The sequence below is a fragment of the Rhopilema esculentum genome, chromosome 8, assembly GCF_057945365.1.
Source record: "Rhopilema esculentum isolate cy_ngs chromosome 8, ASM5794536v1, whole genome shotgun sequence".
NCBI lineage: Eukaryota > Metazoa > Cnidaria > Scyphozoa > Rhizostomeae > Rhizostomatidae > Rhopilema > Rhopilema esculentum.
Window position 1 is genome coordinate 2,847,179 of NC_142822.1, and position 21,183 is coordinate 2,868,361.

Sequence of the window (21,183 nt, forward strand, 5' to 3'; positions counted from 1 at the left end):
AGTTTCATTCCCCTCGTGAAACTGTACACTTTTTTGTATAAGAACCAGTAAATTTAAGTTCAGACTGACTGTTCTTAATTTTTTAAAAAATCTGAGGCTGGATTGTTCTTCATTTGTTCTTAAATTAATAGGCTGTAAGAAGTGCTCTTGCTAACTTTTTCGTAATTTTCACCGAGATAAGCACCCACACATGGCTAAAAATCTTCGTTTTTGAGATAAAACGTTGTTCAAAATTGCATTTTACAATCGCGCAGTCTCAGCTTGTTTTTTAATTTGTTCTTAACTTTTGACCAATTTTGAGGCTCGTATTCTTATAAAATTGTTCTTATAAAAAAGTGTAATTTAGAATTGAAACAGACTGTTTTTATTTTAGGTTACCTCATTCTTTATCACCAAATTATAGTAATATCGCAATGATAGCTTAAAATATAACTTGTTTGGTTTTTAAAATAATCTAGGACTGTCTAAGGTAATGTTTGTTCTGCTGGCTCTGGTTTAGAGTATGTTAAACTGAAAAAAACCTTTCGAAATTTGTTAAAACTGTTAAATTTTTTTGTAGATTCGCCAGCAGTATCTCAGTGGTCAGGGATGACCAATCAAGGTGTGTTTTTTAATCAATCTTCGCTTTGGATCCGGGCGGGCTCAGTCAGTTGGTCCAATGTTTATTGTGTGTGTTCCTGAGAGCAGAAACCGGACCCTAATCTCTGAATCTGGGTTGCGTAAAATGTACCCTGTTCTCTGCCAAAATTGTGTAACCCTTTTCACGGAGAATTTTTAAGCTTGAGCAAGTATTTTTGAAACCAATTCATGTAAGAACCATATCTGAACTTATGTCTTATGAACATATAAGAACTTATGTCTGAAGGCATATTAAAGAGCAGATTTCACTAAATTTGATTTTAACAACAAACCCTTGTGGTTCTTTATATATATTTTAACAAAATGGGACAGTTGTGAAACAATAACTGCAACACAAAACTTACTTCGCAGTTGTGTTCAATGTTTTTAATGAAGAAATGGAAAAGCTGTGTCAAATTCCAAATTTATCCCTGGAAAGAGTACAAACTAGCAAAGACTTGAACAAGAACTTGAATTTCTTATCTTGGATTAGAACAATAGGCAAGGCTAGATGCCACTGCAAAATTTGTTGTACTTCAATAGCCATTGATTTACCATAAAATTATCTGTAACATCATATCAGTAGCTTTCTGCTCTTTTGTCGTTCCTCTGAATGAGTTAAAAAGCAGCCCTATTGTCAAGATTCTTATTCCTAGAATTCTAGCTTTCAGACCACCCTTTCTCAGAGTTTTTCGGAACTCACATGATATATGTTTGACCAACTGACTGAGCCAGTCGGGCTTTGGCTTCATCTTTCTTTCTATTTCGTTGTCGATTGGTCTATTTGAATTAAATTTGCAGTTATGCAGATCACTATGTTTTAAGTACAGTTTAATTTTTCATTTTCTGTTCTATAAACGATCAGATGTAATGTTATGGTGAAACAGTGGCCTTTTAGTTTTGTAAAACTCCTGTTTTTTTAGATTCACAGACGCGCCGTATAGAGTGGTCAGCTGTTGTTGACGAAGGTGAGTCTAGCTAATTATTACCTATCGATAAACAAATCTGGTTTGTATTGAAAAGAGGCTCTAGATGAAATAGAGTGCTACCTTGCATTCAGCATCAGCTTTTGTTGCAAGAATCACTGGGCTCTGCAGATGTCGAACAAAGCGCCAGTTCCAAGGAAAATTCTGTTAAGAACATATAGTGCCTGTCCATATTTCAACGAATCCGATTCATTTCAGAAGATGCCAAGGGGTTTTCACTTAACGCGCATTTTTTGTACGAAGGGCAAAAAGCTCCTTAAAAGTCTCGTACACCTTTGGTGGAAATTCCACTTTATTAACTGAGAATCCCTAGAAATCATTCTGCTTTGGTGGAATCTCATAATTTTTGGGAAAAAGTGTTTTGTCCCGCGTGTTTGAACGTTAAGCAGAATCTTCAGGGTTTGCCACAGATTTGTAGGGTCAAAGTCCCGCGGAGTTGTTGGAAACCGCGGGGTTGCATGCTATTGAGCTATTTTCTTATACGTTAAAACATAATAGTCTGCAAAGTTCGTCTGTCTTTGTTTCTAGACGACAACTGCTTTTTGGACCAAGGAGATGATTATCGTGGAATACTTAACGTGACCGAGTCTTCTTCACCGTGTAAAAGGTGGAGCGAAACAAAATATCATATGACAACCAAGAAATATCCAGAACTTCATGGTGGCCATAACTATTGCCGAAATCCAGGACGAACGATGGAGAGACCATGGTGTATTGTAGACTACAACGGAAAGGATATTGCGCAGTTTTGTAGCGTACCACGATGTGGTAAGTGTGGATATTTTTAGCGTTACCAGATAGAATATCTGGAAACAATTGTCTTCTTCAAATGGTATATTCTACAGATCTAATCAATCTAGCAATTGCGATTCAATAGTCCATTTTCTGAATGTCTTCACGGCTGCTGGTCCTCGATTTCAAACTGAGGCATTTTAGACAGAGAGAATTATTACATGATACTCAAAGGCATTTGACATGCATAAGTACAGCGAATCCAAAAATAACTCGATCAGAGCACGCGCGTTTGAAAGAATTTCGAAACTACTCACGTGAAACCACTATAATGTCTCGCCAATTGGCAGAAAGGCGGAAATTGTTCACATGTTTTTCTCTGGGCGTAATTCAATTGGTCAACACATGGAGGTCAAGTGGCTGTAAGCCACTTTTATCTGTGTCGAATGCCTTTAACCTTGTTTTTTATTTCTCTTAATGATGTCACATTGTATCTCTTCAATTTAACTCCGATATCCAGGATCATGAAAGCTGTCTTGTAAGAATTTTGAACATTAGCCAAATCTCGATGATAGGCCACCTATGTTACTACCTGCTCACTGTTCCATCTGCTCCATCTGCTCACTGTTTTAACTAATGATTTGTTGCAGCCCTTCCAAAGAGCGTTGAAGTAGTCAGCATCCTTTGGACGATCATTCCCTGCCTGATATTTGCGCTGGCTTTGTCTCTTGCCATCATCATCATTGCCTGGAGACGACACAAGCAAAACCTATATCGCAGCCCTACGTCTGTTCCAATAACCCCTGTACAACCAAGGGTCAATCCAAAGGTAATATGCTCTTGTATTGCACCTTTTATAAAAACCCAGAATTTTCATATTTGTTTACCTGCATTGATTTGAACCATGTTCTTCTAGCCCAAAGAAAATCAAGAAAACCCCCTTTTACATAATTTAGGGCCATAGTATATGTGGCCTCCTTCCGTTTCCCAGTAGGTATACGTGCCCTCCTTCCGTTTCCTTGGGTCTGGCAAGCTGAAAACTGTGCAAATGGAGAACATTAAAGCTATTTTTGGGTTTACATAATGTACTTCTGATAAACACCATTATTGAGAGACAGATTTTCTTTGAGCTACGATTGAAATCTTAAATAAAATCTTTGTCTCAAATCCAATAATCATTACCGTATCTATCATTGCTTATATGTGCGAGCAATCAGTTTGTCTTCAGTTGAATTTTATGTTTAAAATGTAACGCTTTTTTCAGATTCCAGAGCTAAAACGAGAGGATCTTTGCGACTTCCGGTTAATGGGTGAAGGCAATTTTGGAAGAGTTTACAGTGCTGAAATGATTAGCAACAGAGATGGAAAAACATACACGGCGTCTGTTGCTGTCAAAATTCTCATTGAAAAAGCAACTAACAAACAAACAGAGGACTTCATTCGCGAGGCGGAGACCCGCATCAATTTCAGGCAGGAGAATGTTGCGTCTTTGATTGGGGTTATTATGAAAGAAGAACCTTTTTGCCTGACTTATGAATACACGGAATTCGGGGATTTGCACGAGCATCTGCTTTTGCACTCTCCAAACTTTAGTGGTGCTCACGCCAGCGATGACTGTGAACCACTAGACTATGTCGATCTTGTTGATATTTGCAACCAAATTTGCAGGGGAATGGTTTATTTGTCATCCCAGTCATTTGTCCACAAAGATCTTGCTGCTCGAAATTGTCTTGTTGCGGACAATGGGGTGATAAAGATATGCGATTTTAGCGGACTCCGTGATTTGTATGCTGGTGATTATTACAGGGTTTCTGCACGATTGCCCATTCCAATAAGATGGATGAGTCCGGAAAGTCTGCTTTTGAGCAGCTATTCCTCTGCAAGTGATGTTTGGTCATTTGGTGTAGTCCTGTGGGAAGTCTTCTCTTACGGGCTTCAGCCACATTTTGGTTATAGCAACCAGGAAGTGATTGTCCGTATTCAAAACGGCCAGCACCTGCCTTGTCCAGATGGCTGCTCAATGTCTGTTTATACAGTGATGAAAGAATGTTGGACTGAAGATCCTGCAAAGAGGCCCGGATTTCAGAAGTTACTCGATCACATAAAAGCACTAAATGAACCAGCTAATATATCTCACATGAACAGTCACATTCGGAATGGACCTGTTCCAACTCAATTACCTTACCAGTTAAAAAATGGACATGCTCCTTCTCACCACTCCACTCATTCCGGATCAGGTCACATTTCACCCAGAAGCCACTCACCGTCTGGGCACAGTCTTCCACACAATGGCTCAATTCGCAGCCATTCCCCTTCTGGTCATAGTATTCCTCCACCAGGTTATAACATACACAGTGTTCCTGCATCTTACATCGAGGGTTATTGCCCATCAATGGTAAGCCATCCAGGCACTTTGAATCCGGAGTCCTTATTAAGTCAGCCTGGATCAGTAGCTAGCCATGGTGGTGCAATGAAAAGCTACCCACCTTCAGTTGCCAGTCACCCAGGATCTTACATGAGTCATCCTGGTCAGATGGCTCGTCCAATTTACCACAGCCTTCCTCGATCAATGGTGAGCCAGCCTCCCTCCATGATGCAGTCGCTTCATAGTAGAGCATCATCTGTAGCAAGCCATTCTAGTTCCGGTCACAGCTATGGTTCGTCCGGTCGAAGCTACTGTTCCAGCAACGGTTACACATAACCATTCATGTCTTTCTATGATATGAAAAAGGATATTCTCGCTCAAAGCGCTGATCCCTAACTTCATCCTCAAAGTGCCACATGGATCACTGTGACTGCTGACGGTGATGCCAAGGATGCTTGGCATATAGTTGATATAATTGCCAAAGATATATGGAAGCCGAACTAGTAGAATATTCCTGCATGGCAGCCTTGGATGACTAAGAGCTGCTCGAAAAACGTAGAAAATGCAGTTAATCAGCCAGTTATAGTTTAGAATGCGTGATATTCACCCCCGAAAGTCATCTTGTTTGTTGACATCTTGGTCTCCGCGAATTCGCCAACTTAGAATAATATCGTAAAGTATATGTCAAAGATCTTAATTGCTGTCGGCTAAGCCAATTATGGAGCTCTCCCTTGAAACCTCAGATAAATATCACCATAGAGTTTTTAAAAGACCCACCAACTTTCAAAGGGTAATTGCTTGAATTAGTGGAACTCCATTGATTATTAGCATTCAAAGTACCTCTCGTGGTTGTTTTACTTTCTGTGTGTCAGTCAGGAAGAACTGACAGGGCTTACTTGACATCAGCATGAAAAGTCGATTAAACAGAATCTCCGTCCCTCCGTTCCCAGTTAGCTCCGGTACCAAGACGACTTGTTATAATTGGTAAACGAGGCCAAGTATATTCGTGAGAATCGCCACCTTGCCAGATTCGAAGGAGTGCAGAACATAGCGGTACTGTATCGACCCATTTTGTGCTCAAGGCCTAAATGCAGTCATCTCAAGTTACTTTAAGCCATTTTCATGCCATTTTCATGTCATTTTCATGCCACCCTTTGCTTTAAACTCGTTGGATCCAAGGTTCCACCTAGCTTACTGTACGCTATCCTGTGCGTTGATTTCTCCCACTAAGTATATAAAATTAATGTTTTTATGTTTTAGTATAATTAAGTCAAAGTCGGCTGTATCGAATAGGGAATTGAATCTTACAGGAAATTTATAATTTTTTAGCTATTGAAAATTTTTCTTCACCAAATATACTACTCTCAATCATTATTCTCACGGCAGCATTCGTGTTTTATATAGATCAACGGTAAAGAAAAGTTCTTTTCCAATGGTCATAAAACTTTGCAACAATTTTGTATCTAAAAATTTGTGTAAAATCCCTCACAAAATCCCTAAAATGAATGTTATATATTGGCTGTGGTTCTAAAATACCATAAAGCAATGTTTTCTCTGATGCTTCAAGAAATTCAGATAAGTTCTTGTCATGCTGTCGTATATGAATCAATCTACGCATGCCCAACAAATTTCCTTTACTTACAGCCCCCCCCCCCCCCCCTTTACAATCCCCTCTATCCTAACTATTACTTGTTCATAAAAATATGTAAATACAGAATAATTTCGAGTGCTTAGTTCTTATTGTGAATGTGATTTTAGTTTATAATTTTCTTAACGTTTCCCATCGATGTTGAGTATATGTATAACGAATTTTATACCTCTGGTTTGCTAGATAGAAAAATTTAGAATTTGAAAGAGTAACTGGATTATCACTTTTGAAATCTTTCTTGTCCAGGTTTTCTTTTCCGGACATTATAAAAAGATTCGTCCTGATGCATGGACAGGGTTGGGTATATCCTCACTAATTTTCTTACCTCGACCTCCTAATCCTTCAAATATTTTAAACATTTGTTTTTAACATAGAGTTAATAAAAGCTCTATTAAATGGTTCGGGGAAGATAAAAATATATTTGATTTAGTCTTTTGAATAAAGAAGTGAACCTGAGCTTCAATTCAAATGATAATACCTTAGAAACCTATAATTACGACTTAAAGAACCCAGATGTTCTTCAGGTTTTAAGGTAGCATGGCTCCTTTCCGCCCGTTGTGCAGTTGAGGCGTATTAGATGTACGAGTTTGGAGTACCGGCAGCAGTTTAAAGCTCGGGTGCTTTTGGGCCTATCTTTATTTTAAATACGAAAAAGAAATTGCTATGACTTTTCGCCATCGATTGTTATGAGAAAACCCTCAGATTATTTTGTTTATAGCACTTTACCCCTGTCTGATACGTGTGAATCGCATACAGTATAATCCGCTAATAAAGTACTTGTGTAAAGCGTCTCTGAATATCGTTTTTCGTCAAAATTTCGTTGACTGCTCCGTCAATATTGCTCAAGATCTTCAATGTTTCGTCTGCATTAGACAAATCCAAAATTAAAAAAATCGTTGAGTTTATTCCTATGACGGAAGGCATCTTTATACAATAATGAATAAATGATGCAACACCAAAGAAGAAGTACGCTATAACCGAAAGTACGTTATAAATGAGTACATTGTAAGCGGTGTACTTTCTTAATGTTAAGAACGGACCTTTTTGCGGGACCAAGTACACCAGTACGTTATATCCGAAAGGACGTTATAACCGAAAGTACGTTATAAACGAGTACATTATAACCACTACTTTAATCACATGCCTGTGCTTATGGTGTTTACGGTTAGAGGTCTATTGTGACAACGCCCTTTTGCTCTCCGGTAACTGCCCCTTGTAGTCCAGTCGCTTAAGGTGAAAATAGTGACAGACTGGAACACAGCACCAAACTTTTCATGGTGATACCTAGGGGCATGGAAAACATTTCCAGAAGGAGTGCCGGTTTCTATCGATTTCTTCATCATTTTAGTATTTTCGGAAATGAAAAATTTTAGCACAATGCAGCTTAACGATGATAAGTATACTTAGAACTTGTTTCTTTATAACCATGTTTGTCTTGTTTGTTCAAAATTTTTGGATATACAAAAGTGAAGCAGTCGATGAAATTACAGCCTGCAGGCTTGGACCTAGCCAAAATTTTGCCCGGTTTCGTGTTTGTTGACCCTTTACAACCCAGTGTGTCAGTGGTAAATAAATATTGCTAAGATTTGCACTGATCATGAAAATTTATGAGGTTAATTTGCCCTCCCTTTATCTAAAATGTCAAATTTTACTCGGTTTACATTGCCTTTGACCCACTTCCTGCATCTTTATTCTAATTTCCATGAATCTTTCCGAGAAAGAAAGACTAGTCCCTCAATACAAGATCTAAGACTCACATTTGCATCCATATTCCATTTCTTATCGTTATGCATCAGAGCATCCATACTTTGTATCACTCTCAATTTTCACCGATTTCGAGCCTCATAAACATAATTTATTTTTTCTAAAGAGAGGTGCATAAGCTTTCTTGTTCACATCTGCCTCATAACAACTAATCACTTGTTTTCAAAAGAAGAAATTGCTCTTTCTTTCAGTTGGGCAAGGGAAAGTTTGAGCTTATTCCCACTTGGCCTTCAATCTGGAACTTTGCTTACATGCCCCAGAGGGAAGAGACAAAGAAATACGTCACTCCCGTGGGATCTTATATTTCACTTCCAGATATTTGAATTTGGTACCAGAGAGGCATTTACGAACTTTGTCACGGTCAGTCCTAGGCAAGACAGATATTGTATGTGGGCACTTCATGCAGTGAGATATTCAGGCAGTTAGTGAAGGATTCGGTTTGCAATTCAAGTTCAGTCAAAGGTTTGAGTTTGAGCCGAAGATACACCCATACCTTGAGACTCGACAATAAGACAAGGACGAAATCACTTATTTTCTTGTTGGAGGTGAGTCAGCTACGAACCTTAGTTGGTATTGCTGTAAATTGTCAGTGTTTGAAAGTTATAAATTGCAAGTATTTCGTATTTTAAAACTTCGGGAATAGGGGTACAGTGGTACTATCTAGTAATTTCGAATCCACGTGGTGCTTATCCTCCATCATGCAAGACCTAAACAGGATTATATTTTAATTTATATACTAACTCCCCTTAGTATAGAAATTTCCTATACGAAGAAATGAACCTTCCCCTGGCTTGCCTGTTACAAAGATATGACAAGGTTCAAAGTTTCGAGAAACAATTATTCCCTTTATATGAACGTAAAATGTAACATTTTGAATGCATTCTCATATGACCTTATTTGAGAAGCCTAGAAACTTTAAAGCTTGCATACATTGAATAAATACAATGATAAACACGTGGCTGATCCATGGCTCCACCATCGAAACGGTGAGATGTCGTTATTGAAGCTCAATCCAATTCAATGCCTGACCAATTATCAGAACAACTTTATTTTTCCAAATCTAGAGTTATTAATAGAATAAAAAAATAGAGATTATATAGTATTATAAAGCATTTCATTGATACAATTAATGATACGTTTGTACTACTGCAAAGTATAGCAATAAACATTTGCTAACATTTATCATTGAAAAATAATGTCTGGTGGCGAAATTAATTATTCGGCAGTTAAAGAACATTTTCGTTGTTATACACGATAAAATTGACCGATTAGTTAGCACACGATAAAGCCAATTATACAATTAGACATGCGCTTTGGTACCCTCGATACCAGAGCCGCAAAAATTTTAGGCTGCAAAAAATTCATTATATTTGCAGATGTTCTGTCTACCAAAAGTGACAAGTTTTTATGAAGGGGGATGTATCTCAAAGTGATTTCCCAAAAATTGACGCAATTACTGGTGCAAGGTACTGCGAAAGCTGAGGGTGGCTTAGGGGCCCCATTGTGCTTTTTAACATACATGTGGGGAACTTATGTTTCCCTTAGAATTATTTCTGTGCTCTTTCAATCTCCAATTCTCAGTGACACCAAATAAACTAACATTTGCTACGATCATCGTTTAGTATCTTTGTCACAAATATCTACCTCCTTTTACTCTACTTCTTCCAAGCATTAACCATCCGTATTCATACATTTTTCTTACTGATCAAGAATATTCGAGAACTTAGTCATGCTTTATACGTTTGTTCCTTTTTGTCAAATTGCACCACGATACCGAAAGCTCCACAATTTTCTACCAAATTCTCGATTCTCAAAACGAGGCTAAATGCGAGTTCGGGGTTTTTTGGGCCTAGTCGATACTCGGATAATAAAGTTTGTAAAGTCAACGATTACTACGAATTACATCTAAGTCAATGATTAAAATTTATTAAAATCAAGGTGAGTTATTCAGCGTTCTCAACATACTTTTATGTCATCTTAATCTTAGCTATCAGCACGTTGAGCACCCAAACCATTTCACCATCCAGTTCATAATAAAGCTGATGTCTCGGTGCTGTCGGAACTAAATTCATATTGGGGAGGGGCTGCCCAGGACAACTGTTGGGGCTGGGGGCTCTAGCCAGTCGCTGCTTTGAGGTTTTGCCCGAGTGCCATGACATGTACAAAGCAGGCAGAGATCATCTATAACTGGCAACAGTTGTTTAGTTTTATGTGAGGCCTTCTTTCTATTGATTCTAGACTAGGGGTGTAGAGCTAGGGGACTCGGGGGCTGAGCCCCCTGTTAATGCCGAAGATCCATGACATGTACAAAGCAGGCAGAGATCATCTATAACTGGCAACAGTTGTTTAGCTTCATGTGAGGCCTTCTTTCTATTGACTCTAGACTAGGGGTGTAGAGCTAGGGAACTCGGGGGCTGAGCCCCCTGTTAATGCCGAAGATAAGCCAATTTTTTACTTTCCTGCTTGTTCGGGAGATGAATCCTGCCCGTCTTCCAGACATGCACTAGTCCCCATTTTGAGCTCATTGCACATGCGCATTATCACTTGAAGCCCTGGCAAAAATTTCAAAAATTGTGTGGTCGCAGACAGAACAGCTGTGTGAATACTGCTATTAATGCGCATGTGCTATGACCCCGCAACACTGATTGGTTCAAGACAGTATTGTTTCGAAACAAAGGACTGATAGTTTCGTCTCCCGACAACTGCTGTTATTAGCAACAACATGTGCAAGATCCCCCTTGTTATTTTGATAGACCATTGCTCTAAAAGGACTTATCAGTGACAGGCAAGATATTTACCTTTTCAACGTATTCATAACTGTCTACAACATCATCTAAACAGTACCAGTATTCTTCGTACACAGCGACAGGATACCCACCTTTTTTCTGATTTGGAGTGAATTCGGGCACATAAAGTTTCTACGGGATCGACCCAAGCGTATGGATTATATCGGGTAGCGTTGTTGTTGTTGAAGAAACACGGATAGAAATAAAATCAGCAAACAACGACATAGCGGAAAAGAAACAGAAAAATCAATTTGAGGGCTATTAGTAAATAAATCACAGTATTCAGTGCTTTTTAGATGCATACAGACTGACAGTTTCCTTCCTGTAGCAGGAGTTGATATAATTTATGTTCAAAAGCCCGAGATACGACTATAATAGCCATTCGGGGGTTAAAAAATAGCCTTTGGAGGCGCAGGTCTGCTTAGCATCATTCTGCAGTGTATCAATCTACAACAATAGGTGCAGTTCAGTGCGAAAGATTTTTCTTAAAAATCGTCTTGGGAGAAGACATCCCCGTCGCTTTGAGATAACGGCATAAAGTCACTTTGGGATGAAGGTGGACTGAGACTTTCAGAATCGTCGAGGACCGACGACGGGCGTTTTGCTTTAATATCTGTCTCATGAAAAAACACTTTGTTTAAATTGACCGGGATTGGTTCTGCCTTTCTTTTGTCGGGATTTTGCTTCAATGGAGTTTCCTCTGACTGGTAGTTTTCTTCGTCTTGACTTTGCGGATGGCAAAGCACCCCTGTAAAGACAATTGCAAAGTGATAGTAACATGAAGTAACTGTTGCTACAATATATTTCTACCTTTTGTCCTCCTAAGTGAACTGTTCAGGCAGATGTGGATTGAATCCTAGAGATTAGATGAATGACCAACAGAGGTCTCATAATAACGTCATAAACGAACATCATGCGCAGTGGGGTTGGAAGAAAAACACGAAACGAGGCGAAAAATTTAGATCTGAACAAATAAGCATAATTTCCAATGAAGCTAATCACAACTACATTTGAACGAAAATAAAACAGAAAGTAAACTCTTATTACTTAAGTCAAGTTTCATAAATCATACTACTTGCAGATTTGTCTTGCTTCTTCTCTAAAAAGGCATTATCAAGTACTGTACCTTATTAAAAAGGATCGCAAAGTAAGGCTACCTTATTTGAAAGAGATTGCCAATCTTACTCAGAACAACGGAAAAATTTTCTATTTTCAGTTTTGAAATCTTTCTTTAAAAATGTAACACTTAGATAGAATATAAGCAACCATGTTTAATTTCGGACATGATCAGAAATTTTTCCGACATAGAAGCAGCTTACCTTTACAGGGGGGGGCTTTTCGCCCCGTCTGACCCCTTCCTCTCTCTATCTACACCACTGATCATATGTAATACCAACTAGATTAATTACGAATTGGCTCACAAATTGACAAATCAACAAATTGGGCCTCGTTCAAAGAGGTAGCAACAATCAACAGGTCTAAGTCATAATAAGGGAAAAAAACTTCACCCTTGGCCCTTGGCGCATAAAACAAGATGTGCAAGTAGCGAAAATTTTCTCTGATTGATCAACATAATTCTATATCCTTCATCGTTGTCACTTTTAACAAAAAAAGAGTAGAAGCAGCGTAAAATGCTGATTCAGATATCTTCAAAATTTCGGATAGCTTCCAAAATTAAGTGCAACGAAATATTATATGATGTTTTTCAGTTAAACTGTAAGGTGTGGTGCCAAAAGTTCTGGGGGAGTACCCCTAAACCCCTCGGCTCTCGGCTCGCTTCCCTCACCTACCATCTTCATACCTTAGGAAAAAGTCTGCCCCCTTGTTAACATCAAGAGAGACTTTTGGGGGGGGGCCTAGCCCCTCTTAACCAGCCAGTGAATGTTTGGTTGGTTGGGCAAATTTTTTACTTGCCAATGTAAATTATCCCTTTAAATTGCTGTTGATTTTCCATGAATGAACAGTTTCTGTTAACGTTTTAGATTCGGTGCAGTGGCGGATTCAGACCGGGTTCCAAGGGTTCTGGAACCCTGTCAAATTTTCCTAAGACACATAACATCAGTTTTTCCTTTACTTTCGAATAAATGGCAACGAGTCCCAACGTCAAATGGCCTCTAGTACCACAACCTTTGCTGCTCTCTAAGTATGGTATTGTGAAAGAAAGGAGCCCTTTCGTAGCCAAGGCAACTCTTTGTACCATATCGTATTTTTTAAGAAAGGAACCCTGTCGTAGCCATGGCAATCGATTGTCTTATATTGTTTTTGGCACAGACAAAAGAACCCTCTTGGAACCCATCTCCTGAACTCATTGGAACCAATGAGGTATAATAAAAGCTATTCTTATACCTCATTGATTGGAACTTATTTAAACCGCTGACCATGCATGCGTCCTGTTTTCATAATGGCGACGTGAAGCTGCGAGTGAAGGCTTTGACTGCACGATGACGAGGGGAAGAGACCAGCACCTGGAGATCAATGAAATTTAAGGATCGTATGGAAGAGTGCTACGAGTTTTCAACAAAGCTTTTCAAACACGCCTCGCAAACTATTTGCTCATTTTTCTCGACTGGCCTAGCTAACCGGGAGAAGACAGATAGCCGCTTTTTTGCTCATGGATCAAGCGAAAAGTCCATTTCAGATAGTTGATAAGTGACGTACACGAGGTTTACTTTTATCGACGATTTACTTTATGACGCAATAAGAAGGAGAGAATTCTTGGCAGGAAGCTCAGGAATGTCGAAGACATTTTCTCTTTGACGTGCAAAGTTTATAGAACTCTTGAAGCCCCATACATAATATATTTAACTATAGAGTGAGAACTTTATCAAGACAAAATGAAAAACTTTAGAGAAAGGGGCAAGATGATTTCATATGTCATAATTTGATCTTTTCAATAATTGGGTTTGTTTGCTATATATGGTAAGAGTCTTCGTCCATCGTTATCCATTTTTGACAATCTTGGTGACTATTTGTAAATTTGTCTTGTTTATTTTTGGTAACATTGATATCATGAACTTCACTCAAATCAGACAACTTCACTACAAAAGTAAGCTTAAGTCCTGCTGTAACCAGCTAGAGGAATTTATTAAGGTCCTCTGTTTGGCAAGAAATTGAAATCATTCTTGTAGAATTCATAGTGACAATTCCTGGCTTGGTTTACAGACTGATTTTTCTTACCTGCCTTGTAATCATGATAATGAAAGATATTATCTTGTCTAAATTAAACTTTACACTTGTGAATCTTAAAAAAAGTGAAAATTGCGTCACCCAATTTTGGACGAAAGTAAAGGGCGTTGCTAGAAAAATATAGGACCACACCCATGTAGGAACCCACAAAAAATTTTGTCTAGATCCGCCACTGATTCGGTGGATAGTTTTAGATTTTTAAACAAGGCAAGTAGATAGGATATGAAAATAGTTGTGGCTGCAAGGCATTTCTTATAGCACAGCCCCCTGCCTTACTCATTGCACCCCTGGTTAAGGGTATTTAAGTCACCTTGCTAAAAGCTCTAGAAAATTATCTTGTTTAAAAAATTGAGTGAGAAACTTCAAACCTTCGGTGTTGTCATTTTCAATCGGTCCTCGACGATTTCTCTTTAGTGGTAATGGTGACAATGGAATTCTATTTTTCCGTTTCCCACAGCTCGACTCTGAAATGCGAGGTTGTCGACCATTGTCATCTGTAGATGACGCGCTCTCATTCGAGTTTGTGTTCATCCTTGATATTTCTGAAAAAAGGCATGACAATCTAACAAAGCGTTAGCCCTTTTATACTTCATCATGGGCGTATCTAAAAACGTTTTTAGGGGAGGGGCTGGATGTGTAGTCAGTCAATCTACTGAAAAAGGGATTTCATTATGGGTGTGACCATGTACGTGATTACGGCAAAAGCCTTTAACGATGTACGAAAAACTAATCATAGCAGCAACAATTGTTCTTGAATATGAATTATGCAATTTAAAGTTTTATCATATCAAATGCAATGCTAAAAAGTGACGAATCAATATTGAAAGGTGACGAATCATTTTACAAGTGACACTCATCTTCACGGATGTCTCCCCCTGGGGGGAGGGCGGGTGTTGATGGGGGTACATTAACAAGTTTGAAGGTAGCGGGAGTTGCCGTTATTTAGAGTTACCATTTTTCTGAAATGCGAGGAATCATCGGAATCAGTTATTGATGTATTATATATGTGGAACTATGGGTACCATTTGAAGAAACATGCAAAATTATGGATACCATTTTTGGAAAATATTGTAAGATTATTAGGAGGGGGATTTAGCGTCAACAAAATGAATGTCTAGTTAGAAATGAGAGTATAAAATATATGAATGAGATTTTGGAGCAAAGGACATAAATAATGTGCTTAACAAATGTTACTCGCTTTGCGGAATTATGAGTATAGCTTTTATCATTTTTGAGAAAATATGTGTCACATTTTTTCAGACATATGCGGAATTATGGGTCAAAATTTTTTTAACCAAATGGCACCTCCCCGTCCAAAATCGTGATTAGCTACCCTCCACCACCTAGGTTCTTCCAGCTCCCTTGTGTGTGTGTGATCCTAAAAATACGGTGTGCTCTTAAAAGGTTGTCTATTAGGGTAAAGGATGAGGGCCACATATAGGTCCATTGAGGTAGATGACGAGGAGAACGTAAAAATAGACAGCAATACCCAAGTAGAAGTAAGGATGAAGTTATAAATATTATTTTAAATATGAATAGAAAAGTGAATAGAGCAAATGACACCCTAGTGGGCTACCGGGTTGACCACACCAAATGCTCTTGAAAAAAGGAACGCCCTAAAATGAAAATTGTTAATAGATTGTCTCTGAACCAAACAATAAAACACTTGGTTAAAACAGTTTCCGAAAAAGTTTTCAACACACCCTAACCGCATGATCAGTTATGTAAACGGATGATCCGTGTTTAGATCGCTTGACTTTAAGGAAATGATACGAACTAACCCCACCGTTATCCGTCCCCTCAATGTGCCCTTAAATATCTTGGTCTAATCTAATATTCAATTGATTATAACTTACCTCTGGATATTTCTTCATCGGTTTCTCCTTGCCGTACCTTGGTGGGTATTCCCACATCTCTGTTGGAGTCTTCCCCAGAATCAGTAGATTCGAAACGTATTCCTTTGTCACTTTCACTGGAAGACGAATCAAATTTAACGTTTGGTTTCCCTATTCCTGCAAAACGTTTGGGATCCATGTTATTTGGTGCCCTGTGTGGGTGACTGTCCTTCTTGGCAATTGTACTGTAATGAAGACAAATACGAGTCACATCAAACTAAAAAATCCTTTATATATTTAACTTTGCTCTTTAATAAACCTTCTAGTTGCCTGCAATTTGTGTGATTCTGAACCCAAAACGATAATCAAAACATGGACACATTTAAAAATTCAGAGGACTTAACTCACATAAAATCTCACATCGTACAAATTTTTTTATTTTCAAAATTGTATTTGCAAAAAGTGGTGAACCTTTTTTCACTTAGTTTGTGGCGTAGCCAGAGTGGGAAGATTGGGGGGCAAACCAGTAAGAAAAATAGCAGGGGGTCCGTGGTCTTCACCCGGGAAAACTTTTAAGACCATACCCTTTAGAATGCTGGGAAACGGCTCTTTTTAGATGGCTTATAATGAGCTATGCCATTTGCACATGTCAAAGTTTGGTTAATCAAACGTCACAACAACAAAATTTGCATCACAATTCCTCTCAAGTTTTATTTTCTGAATCTTGTCAGGCGAGAAATTTCTATGTTAAAAAACTGTTTTTTAAAGACGCGAGTAAAGTTAGTTGACTTGTACTTCAGTTTCAATATTCTGGTCGTTCAACTGCTACTTATTTTTTGCATTACATTGGATTGCTTCTTATTGTTTTTGCGACATTGACTTCTTCACATTTATTTACCATCAATTTTTCAAAGTTAATTTAATAAGAATTGTTGATAGCATTTTAACGTAGCACGGTTGCTCTATTTTGTTAAAAGGCGCCCTGTCCCACCGGGTTTCGATTGCCATTTAAATTTTCAATTGGTTTGACTATACAAAAGGCATATTCATACGTCCAATTGTCTATCATAAAACGCCACAGAGCCAGAGCCTATTGTTAACTCTATGTATTGCAGATTTGCACTTTTCTCAGAGACCAACGTTCTGAGCATTGGGGGGCGATTGCCCCCCCTTGCCCCCGTCGCTACGTTACTACATTTAGTAAAACTATGGTGAAACTCCACTTTGCCTGTTATTGCTTTTGGCAAAAAACAAGTTGCCCATCACAAGCTACTGCGCATGTCTTGAAGGACATACTAATGTCGTTGATCACAGATTGTAACTTTTCAAGAATGTTGAAAATATCTTTATGGCCTCTAATACAAGTCATTCAAGGTTTGTTTAACTTTTTTCAATAAGCAATTTTGAATAATTTCACTTATAACTTATTACCTATTAAATGATCTTACTGCGCATATTTTTTAGTAAATATACATGTTGATACAACTAAGATTCAGTTGGGAGAATCAACCGGATTTGTGTTTTTGCTTTGTGTCTTTGAGAGCACTCCAAAACTCTGGAAAGTATCTGAAAAACTATGGGTTTGCTTTGAATTACTGGGCGTTTGGTTATAGATCAATGGACTGAATTTGATGCAGCTCCTTGTAAACAAAAGTACGTGCAAGGGACCATGAATACTCCCATTAAGGTCTGACAGGGGATCCAGTCCGTTTGAGGGTCTTACCAAATGGCTACCAAATTGCCCATTTTCGATAATAACTCAACTGCTCAGTTTAGCTTGCGATTTTTGATAGATAATGAACAAGATTTATCTTTCCCGAAACAACAACAATCAGTTATGAAGAAATTTGTCAAAAAGGGACCAGGGGAGCACAAAGAAATGGATGTTACCAAGGAAATAATTTCGGTTTTTATGCTACCGTTTGTCAAAAAGTATTACCATTTGAGGGTATTTTTTTCAAAAATTTTAGCGTTGGCCCTCTTTGAGCCTGACCGGACCCCTCTGTCAGGCCATAATGGGAGTACCCCCCCCCCCCGGGTGTGTTTTGCGAACGAGCAAAATTGTGCTTTGTTTGTATGAATTTATTCGAATATTTTTGACAAAAGAAGAGACCTATTTGACAAAAAACTACTAAATCTCTTTTTACATCAAGATACTGTGCTCTGATACTTCCTTTAGGCAGGTGCTCTGTGATCTTTCTTGAATTTCAATCGCTTTCTTTACTTTGAGCTTGATTGACACTTCCATAAGTAAGACTTGGGCAATGGGAGACGTCCCTTGTAGAAAGGGCAGGTGGAAAGCTTTTCAAATCAAAAGTAAAGAAATCACTGGCTCGCATAATCCTTCTGCGTGAATTTTGTCATAATCTTCTTTATTTCTTTATAGGATAAATATCAAGCTTTGAATTTCTTCCTGGGTGCTTATTCAGACCCTTACAGCCAAGGACAGATTTTCCTTATATTTTCCTTATATCAGTTACAAATCATTTGCAAAAGATAGACATCAGCGTGCGGAATTATGATTAGGTATTGAACCTGTGCCTAAAACTGTAGACTTGTCCGAAAGATATCTGATAAAATATCTTGGACAAATTAATTCTAAGAGATTTTGCTGCCATCCGTTTTGTGCAAATTGATGATTTCGTACATTGATAGGCTCCTTCCGTATGAGAAACTGTGCGTAGACATGGTGAAAAGGATAGCGAATTTTCTCAAGAAATTCTTTAAATTTGAAGAAGTTTCTTACACGAGGACATCAATCCTCAACAAATTCTGCTTAAAATTTTTTAAAAATCGTGCAAGATTTTTTTTCCAGCTAGTCATAATTTCTTTTTTGTACGAAACTCCTGGTTTTAACGTACAAAAAGCAAGATGTCTATGAGTTGTTAGTTGAATAAAATAGAATAGAAATGAAATAGCTTGCCACAGAAGTCTTGTTCAGAAAGTATTATGCTCTATCATACCTAGAGCAGTTTTCACTATCAAGGGATAGTTCATGGCCCAAAGAAAAAGGACTATTATTCAAGAGAGACAACACAAGGAATGTGCACATACTACGCAATCAAAAATCGGCAATATTTGAAAAATCCGCTTCTCCCTAAACAACTATTTTAACAAACTTCCACAAAGATCATGAACGTAATAGCCATAACATTTGTGTAAGTCCCCCCTCCCCTCCCCATCTTTGATTACGTAATATATGAACGTCCCCATACCCAATATTTTTTCCATACCCAGCACATCGATAATTTTATCCAGTTACAACCATGGTGATTGGAAGGAGCATAAGGTAGTGCTCAGTTAATTTTTCCAAAGTGTGAGCCCTCGGTTTTTGGATATCAGGCACTAGGAATAATTTGCATTAGTCATAAGCCAAAAAAATAATATGGTTAATCATAAGTCACTGGTTTCACAAAATTTTTAGTCATTAGTCAGTTGGCAAACAGTCTGCTAGTTAGCTAGTGAAATCCCTTACTACCCCCTCAACAGATATCGAATTAATGTATGGCATACTTGCTCTAAAAAAATACAAGCTAATCAGGTTTGTAGTGAAAGTAGGCTTTCTGACTGCTACCACATTTACTGCTGTCAATAAAACAATATATGAACAATTTTTTGGCGCTACCAAATCTGAAAATTGCTTTGAAAAAAGCAAACAATTTAACTACACTACAAACTTCTGAACCTCTTCAGAGTATAGAATGTCAGAATTAAGGTGAAGCTGAACGAACAAGATGAAGAATAAATACCCATTTGTGGATCGAATTTTCCATCTTTTTTTGGACCATTTTTTGACATTTTATACTCTGAGGAGTTTCAGACAACAAAGCTGTATGTTTAAAATGTTTCATTTTTTCAAAGTCATTTTCATGACAAAATATGTTTTTTACAAGATTCTCAGAAAATCTTGCAGAATTTGCTGATCAACATTTTGTCTTTTTATTGTTAATTAACAATAGCAAAGGTTGGGAAACTTTGCAATTGACCTTAACATGGCTCAACTTATAATAATAATAATAATAATAATAATAAATAATTTGTTTAAAGTTGGCGTACTAAATGAACGGCTGATAGCTATAAAGAAGCTAATTAAGGCCAACTATCTATAAAGAGTTAGTATGAAATAAAAATATATGATACAATATTAAAAAGGTTTAAGGTATAATGTTCTAAATATAACCTAACCCAGCAATAAATTTTTTACACAATCTACAGTCGCATTCTATAGGGTGTGCTCTTAATTCTTTTTTAAATGTTGCCAATGATTGGGACTCTCTTATACTGTGAGGTAGTGTTTGCCACAGTTTTTGACCTAAATATCTCACAGTTTCTATACCATAAGAAGTTGTCCTGGCTTTTGGAATGCAAAGATTATTTTTACAGCTAAACATTTGAAGGTGAAGCTAAACATGAAGCTAAGGTGAAGCTAAACATTTTAGGCAAACGTACTTTGGATAGGAGGTCAATTGATTGATTGTAATCAATTTTAGTTCTGTGCGAAGATTACTTGCCTTTTGAAACTTTTCAAGTTTTTGAAAAAATCACTTGGGGCAGAGGGCGCACCGGGAAATTTCCCGGTGTCCCGGTGGGTCAGTCCGCTTCTGCCCGGAACTACATTCTTTTGTGAGTGACGATTAAAAGAAAACTGTCATAAAAACAAACCAACCTCGCACATGGAAACCAGCAGATATCCCTACAATGTCCTTTGCAGGATATCGGCAACTTTTTATATTTTCTGCAAAAAGATGCATAGTGTAAACAAAAAGCCTCAATCGGCAGTTACTTTTCTCGTTCTCTCCCGACTGAATCTAAATGACAAGCCCCGGAAATCGATATGAATTTCAGTACTCTCAATTTGACGAAAGATTATTGATAGCCAAAAGAATCATTGACAATATATTATTGATTAAAACGTACCGTTTTCCCGGGCCTATCCCATCAGCAACAGTTCCCGATGCAAGGCGAACGTTGGGACGGAGACGGACGCTTTCTGTCAAACTGCGGTTAATCCCCTTTATTGTTTTTTTCAGTCTTTTGTTCATATAGTGTATTGATATTTCGGGCCATTTACTGACGAGACTGCACAACAGTTGCGGCCGGGCCCTTTACGCCTAGGGGGGCCAGCATCAAAATGGCCCCCCTCCGAAACTAACACTATTGTCTTTTTCCTGACAATATTGGCAGTCCAGGGGCGGTGCCAAGAAATTCAAAGTGGGGGAGGGGCTCGAGTTAATAGCTTTATTCGACTAAAAGACCAACATTG

At 38.1% G+C, this 21,183-nt stretch overlaps 2 protein-coding genes across 5 annotated transcripts in view; one reads left to right on the forward strand and one right to left on the reverse strand.

The window, feature by feature from the left end:
- The window catches only part of LOC135694755 (tyrosine-protein kinase transmembrane receptor Ror), a 47,981-nt gene extending 41,409 nt beyond the window's left edge, over nt 1-6,572 (forward strand). The window contains exons 9-13 of the mRNA XM_065213617.2: nt 560-601; nt 1,542-1,586; nt 2,133-2,372; nt 2,987-3,165; nt 3,601-6,572. Of these exons, the coding sequence (XP_065069689.1) occupies nt 560-601; nt 1,542-1,586; nt 2,133-2,372; nt 2,987-3,165; nt 3,601-5,037 (1,943 nt within the window). The 3' untranslated portion in view covers nt 5,038-6,572. The remainder of the gene's footprint in view (nt 1-559; nt 602-1,541; nt 1,587-2,132; nt 2,373-2,986; nt 3,166-3,600) is intronic.
- Nucleotides 6,573-7,127: 555 nt separating this feature from the next.
- On the reverse strand, nt 7,128-20,977 carry LOC135694761 (uncharacterized). 4 transcript variants are annotated; one of them, XM_065213630.2, is made up of 6 exons: nt 20,838-20,977; nt 20,587-20,655; nt 15,942-16,165; nt 14,454-14,627; nt 13,246-13,364; nt 11,522-11,647 (listed from the first exon to the last, which is right to left on the reverse strand). In XM_065213630.2, exons 1-5 carry the CDS (start codon nt 20,960-20,962, stop codon nt 13,261-13,263), a joined length of 696 nt encoding a protein of 231 aa, XP_065069702.2. In that variant the 5' UTR covers nt 20,963-20,977; the 3' UTR covers nt 11,522-11,647; nt 13,246-13,260. The 4 variants fall into 4 exon arrangements, with proteins under 4 accessions (XP_065069701.2, XP_065069698.2, XP_065069700.2 ...); XM_065213629.2 differs by lacking the exon at nt 13,246-13,364 and having other exon boundaries at nt 7,128-11,647; nt 15,942-16,057; XM_065213626.2 differs by lacking the exon at nt 13,246-13,364 and having other exon boundaries at nt 7,133-11,647.
- Between the last annotated feature and the right edge of the window lie 206 nt (nt 20,978-21,183).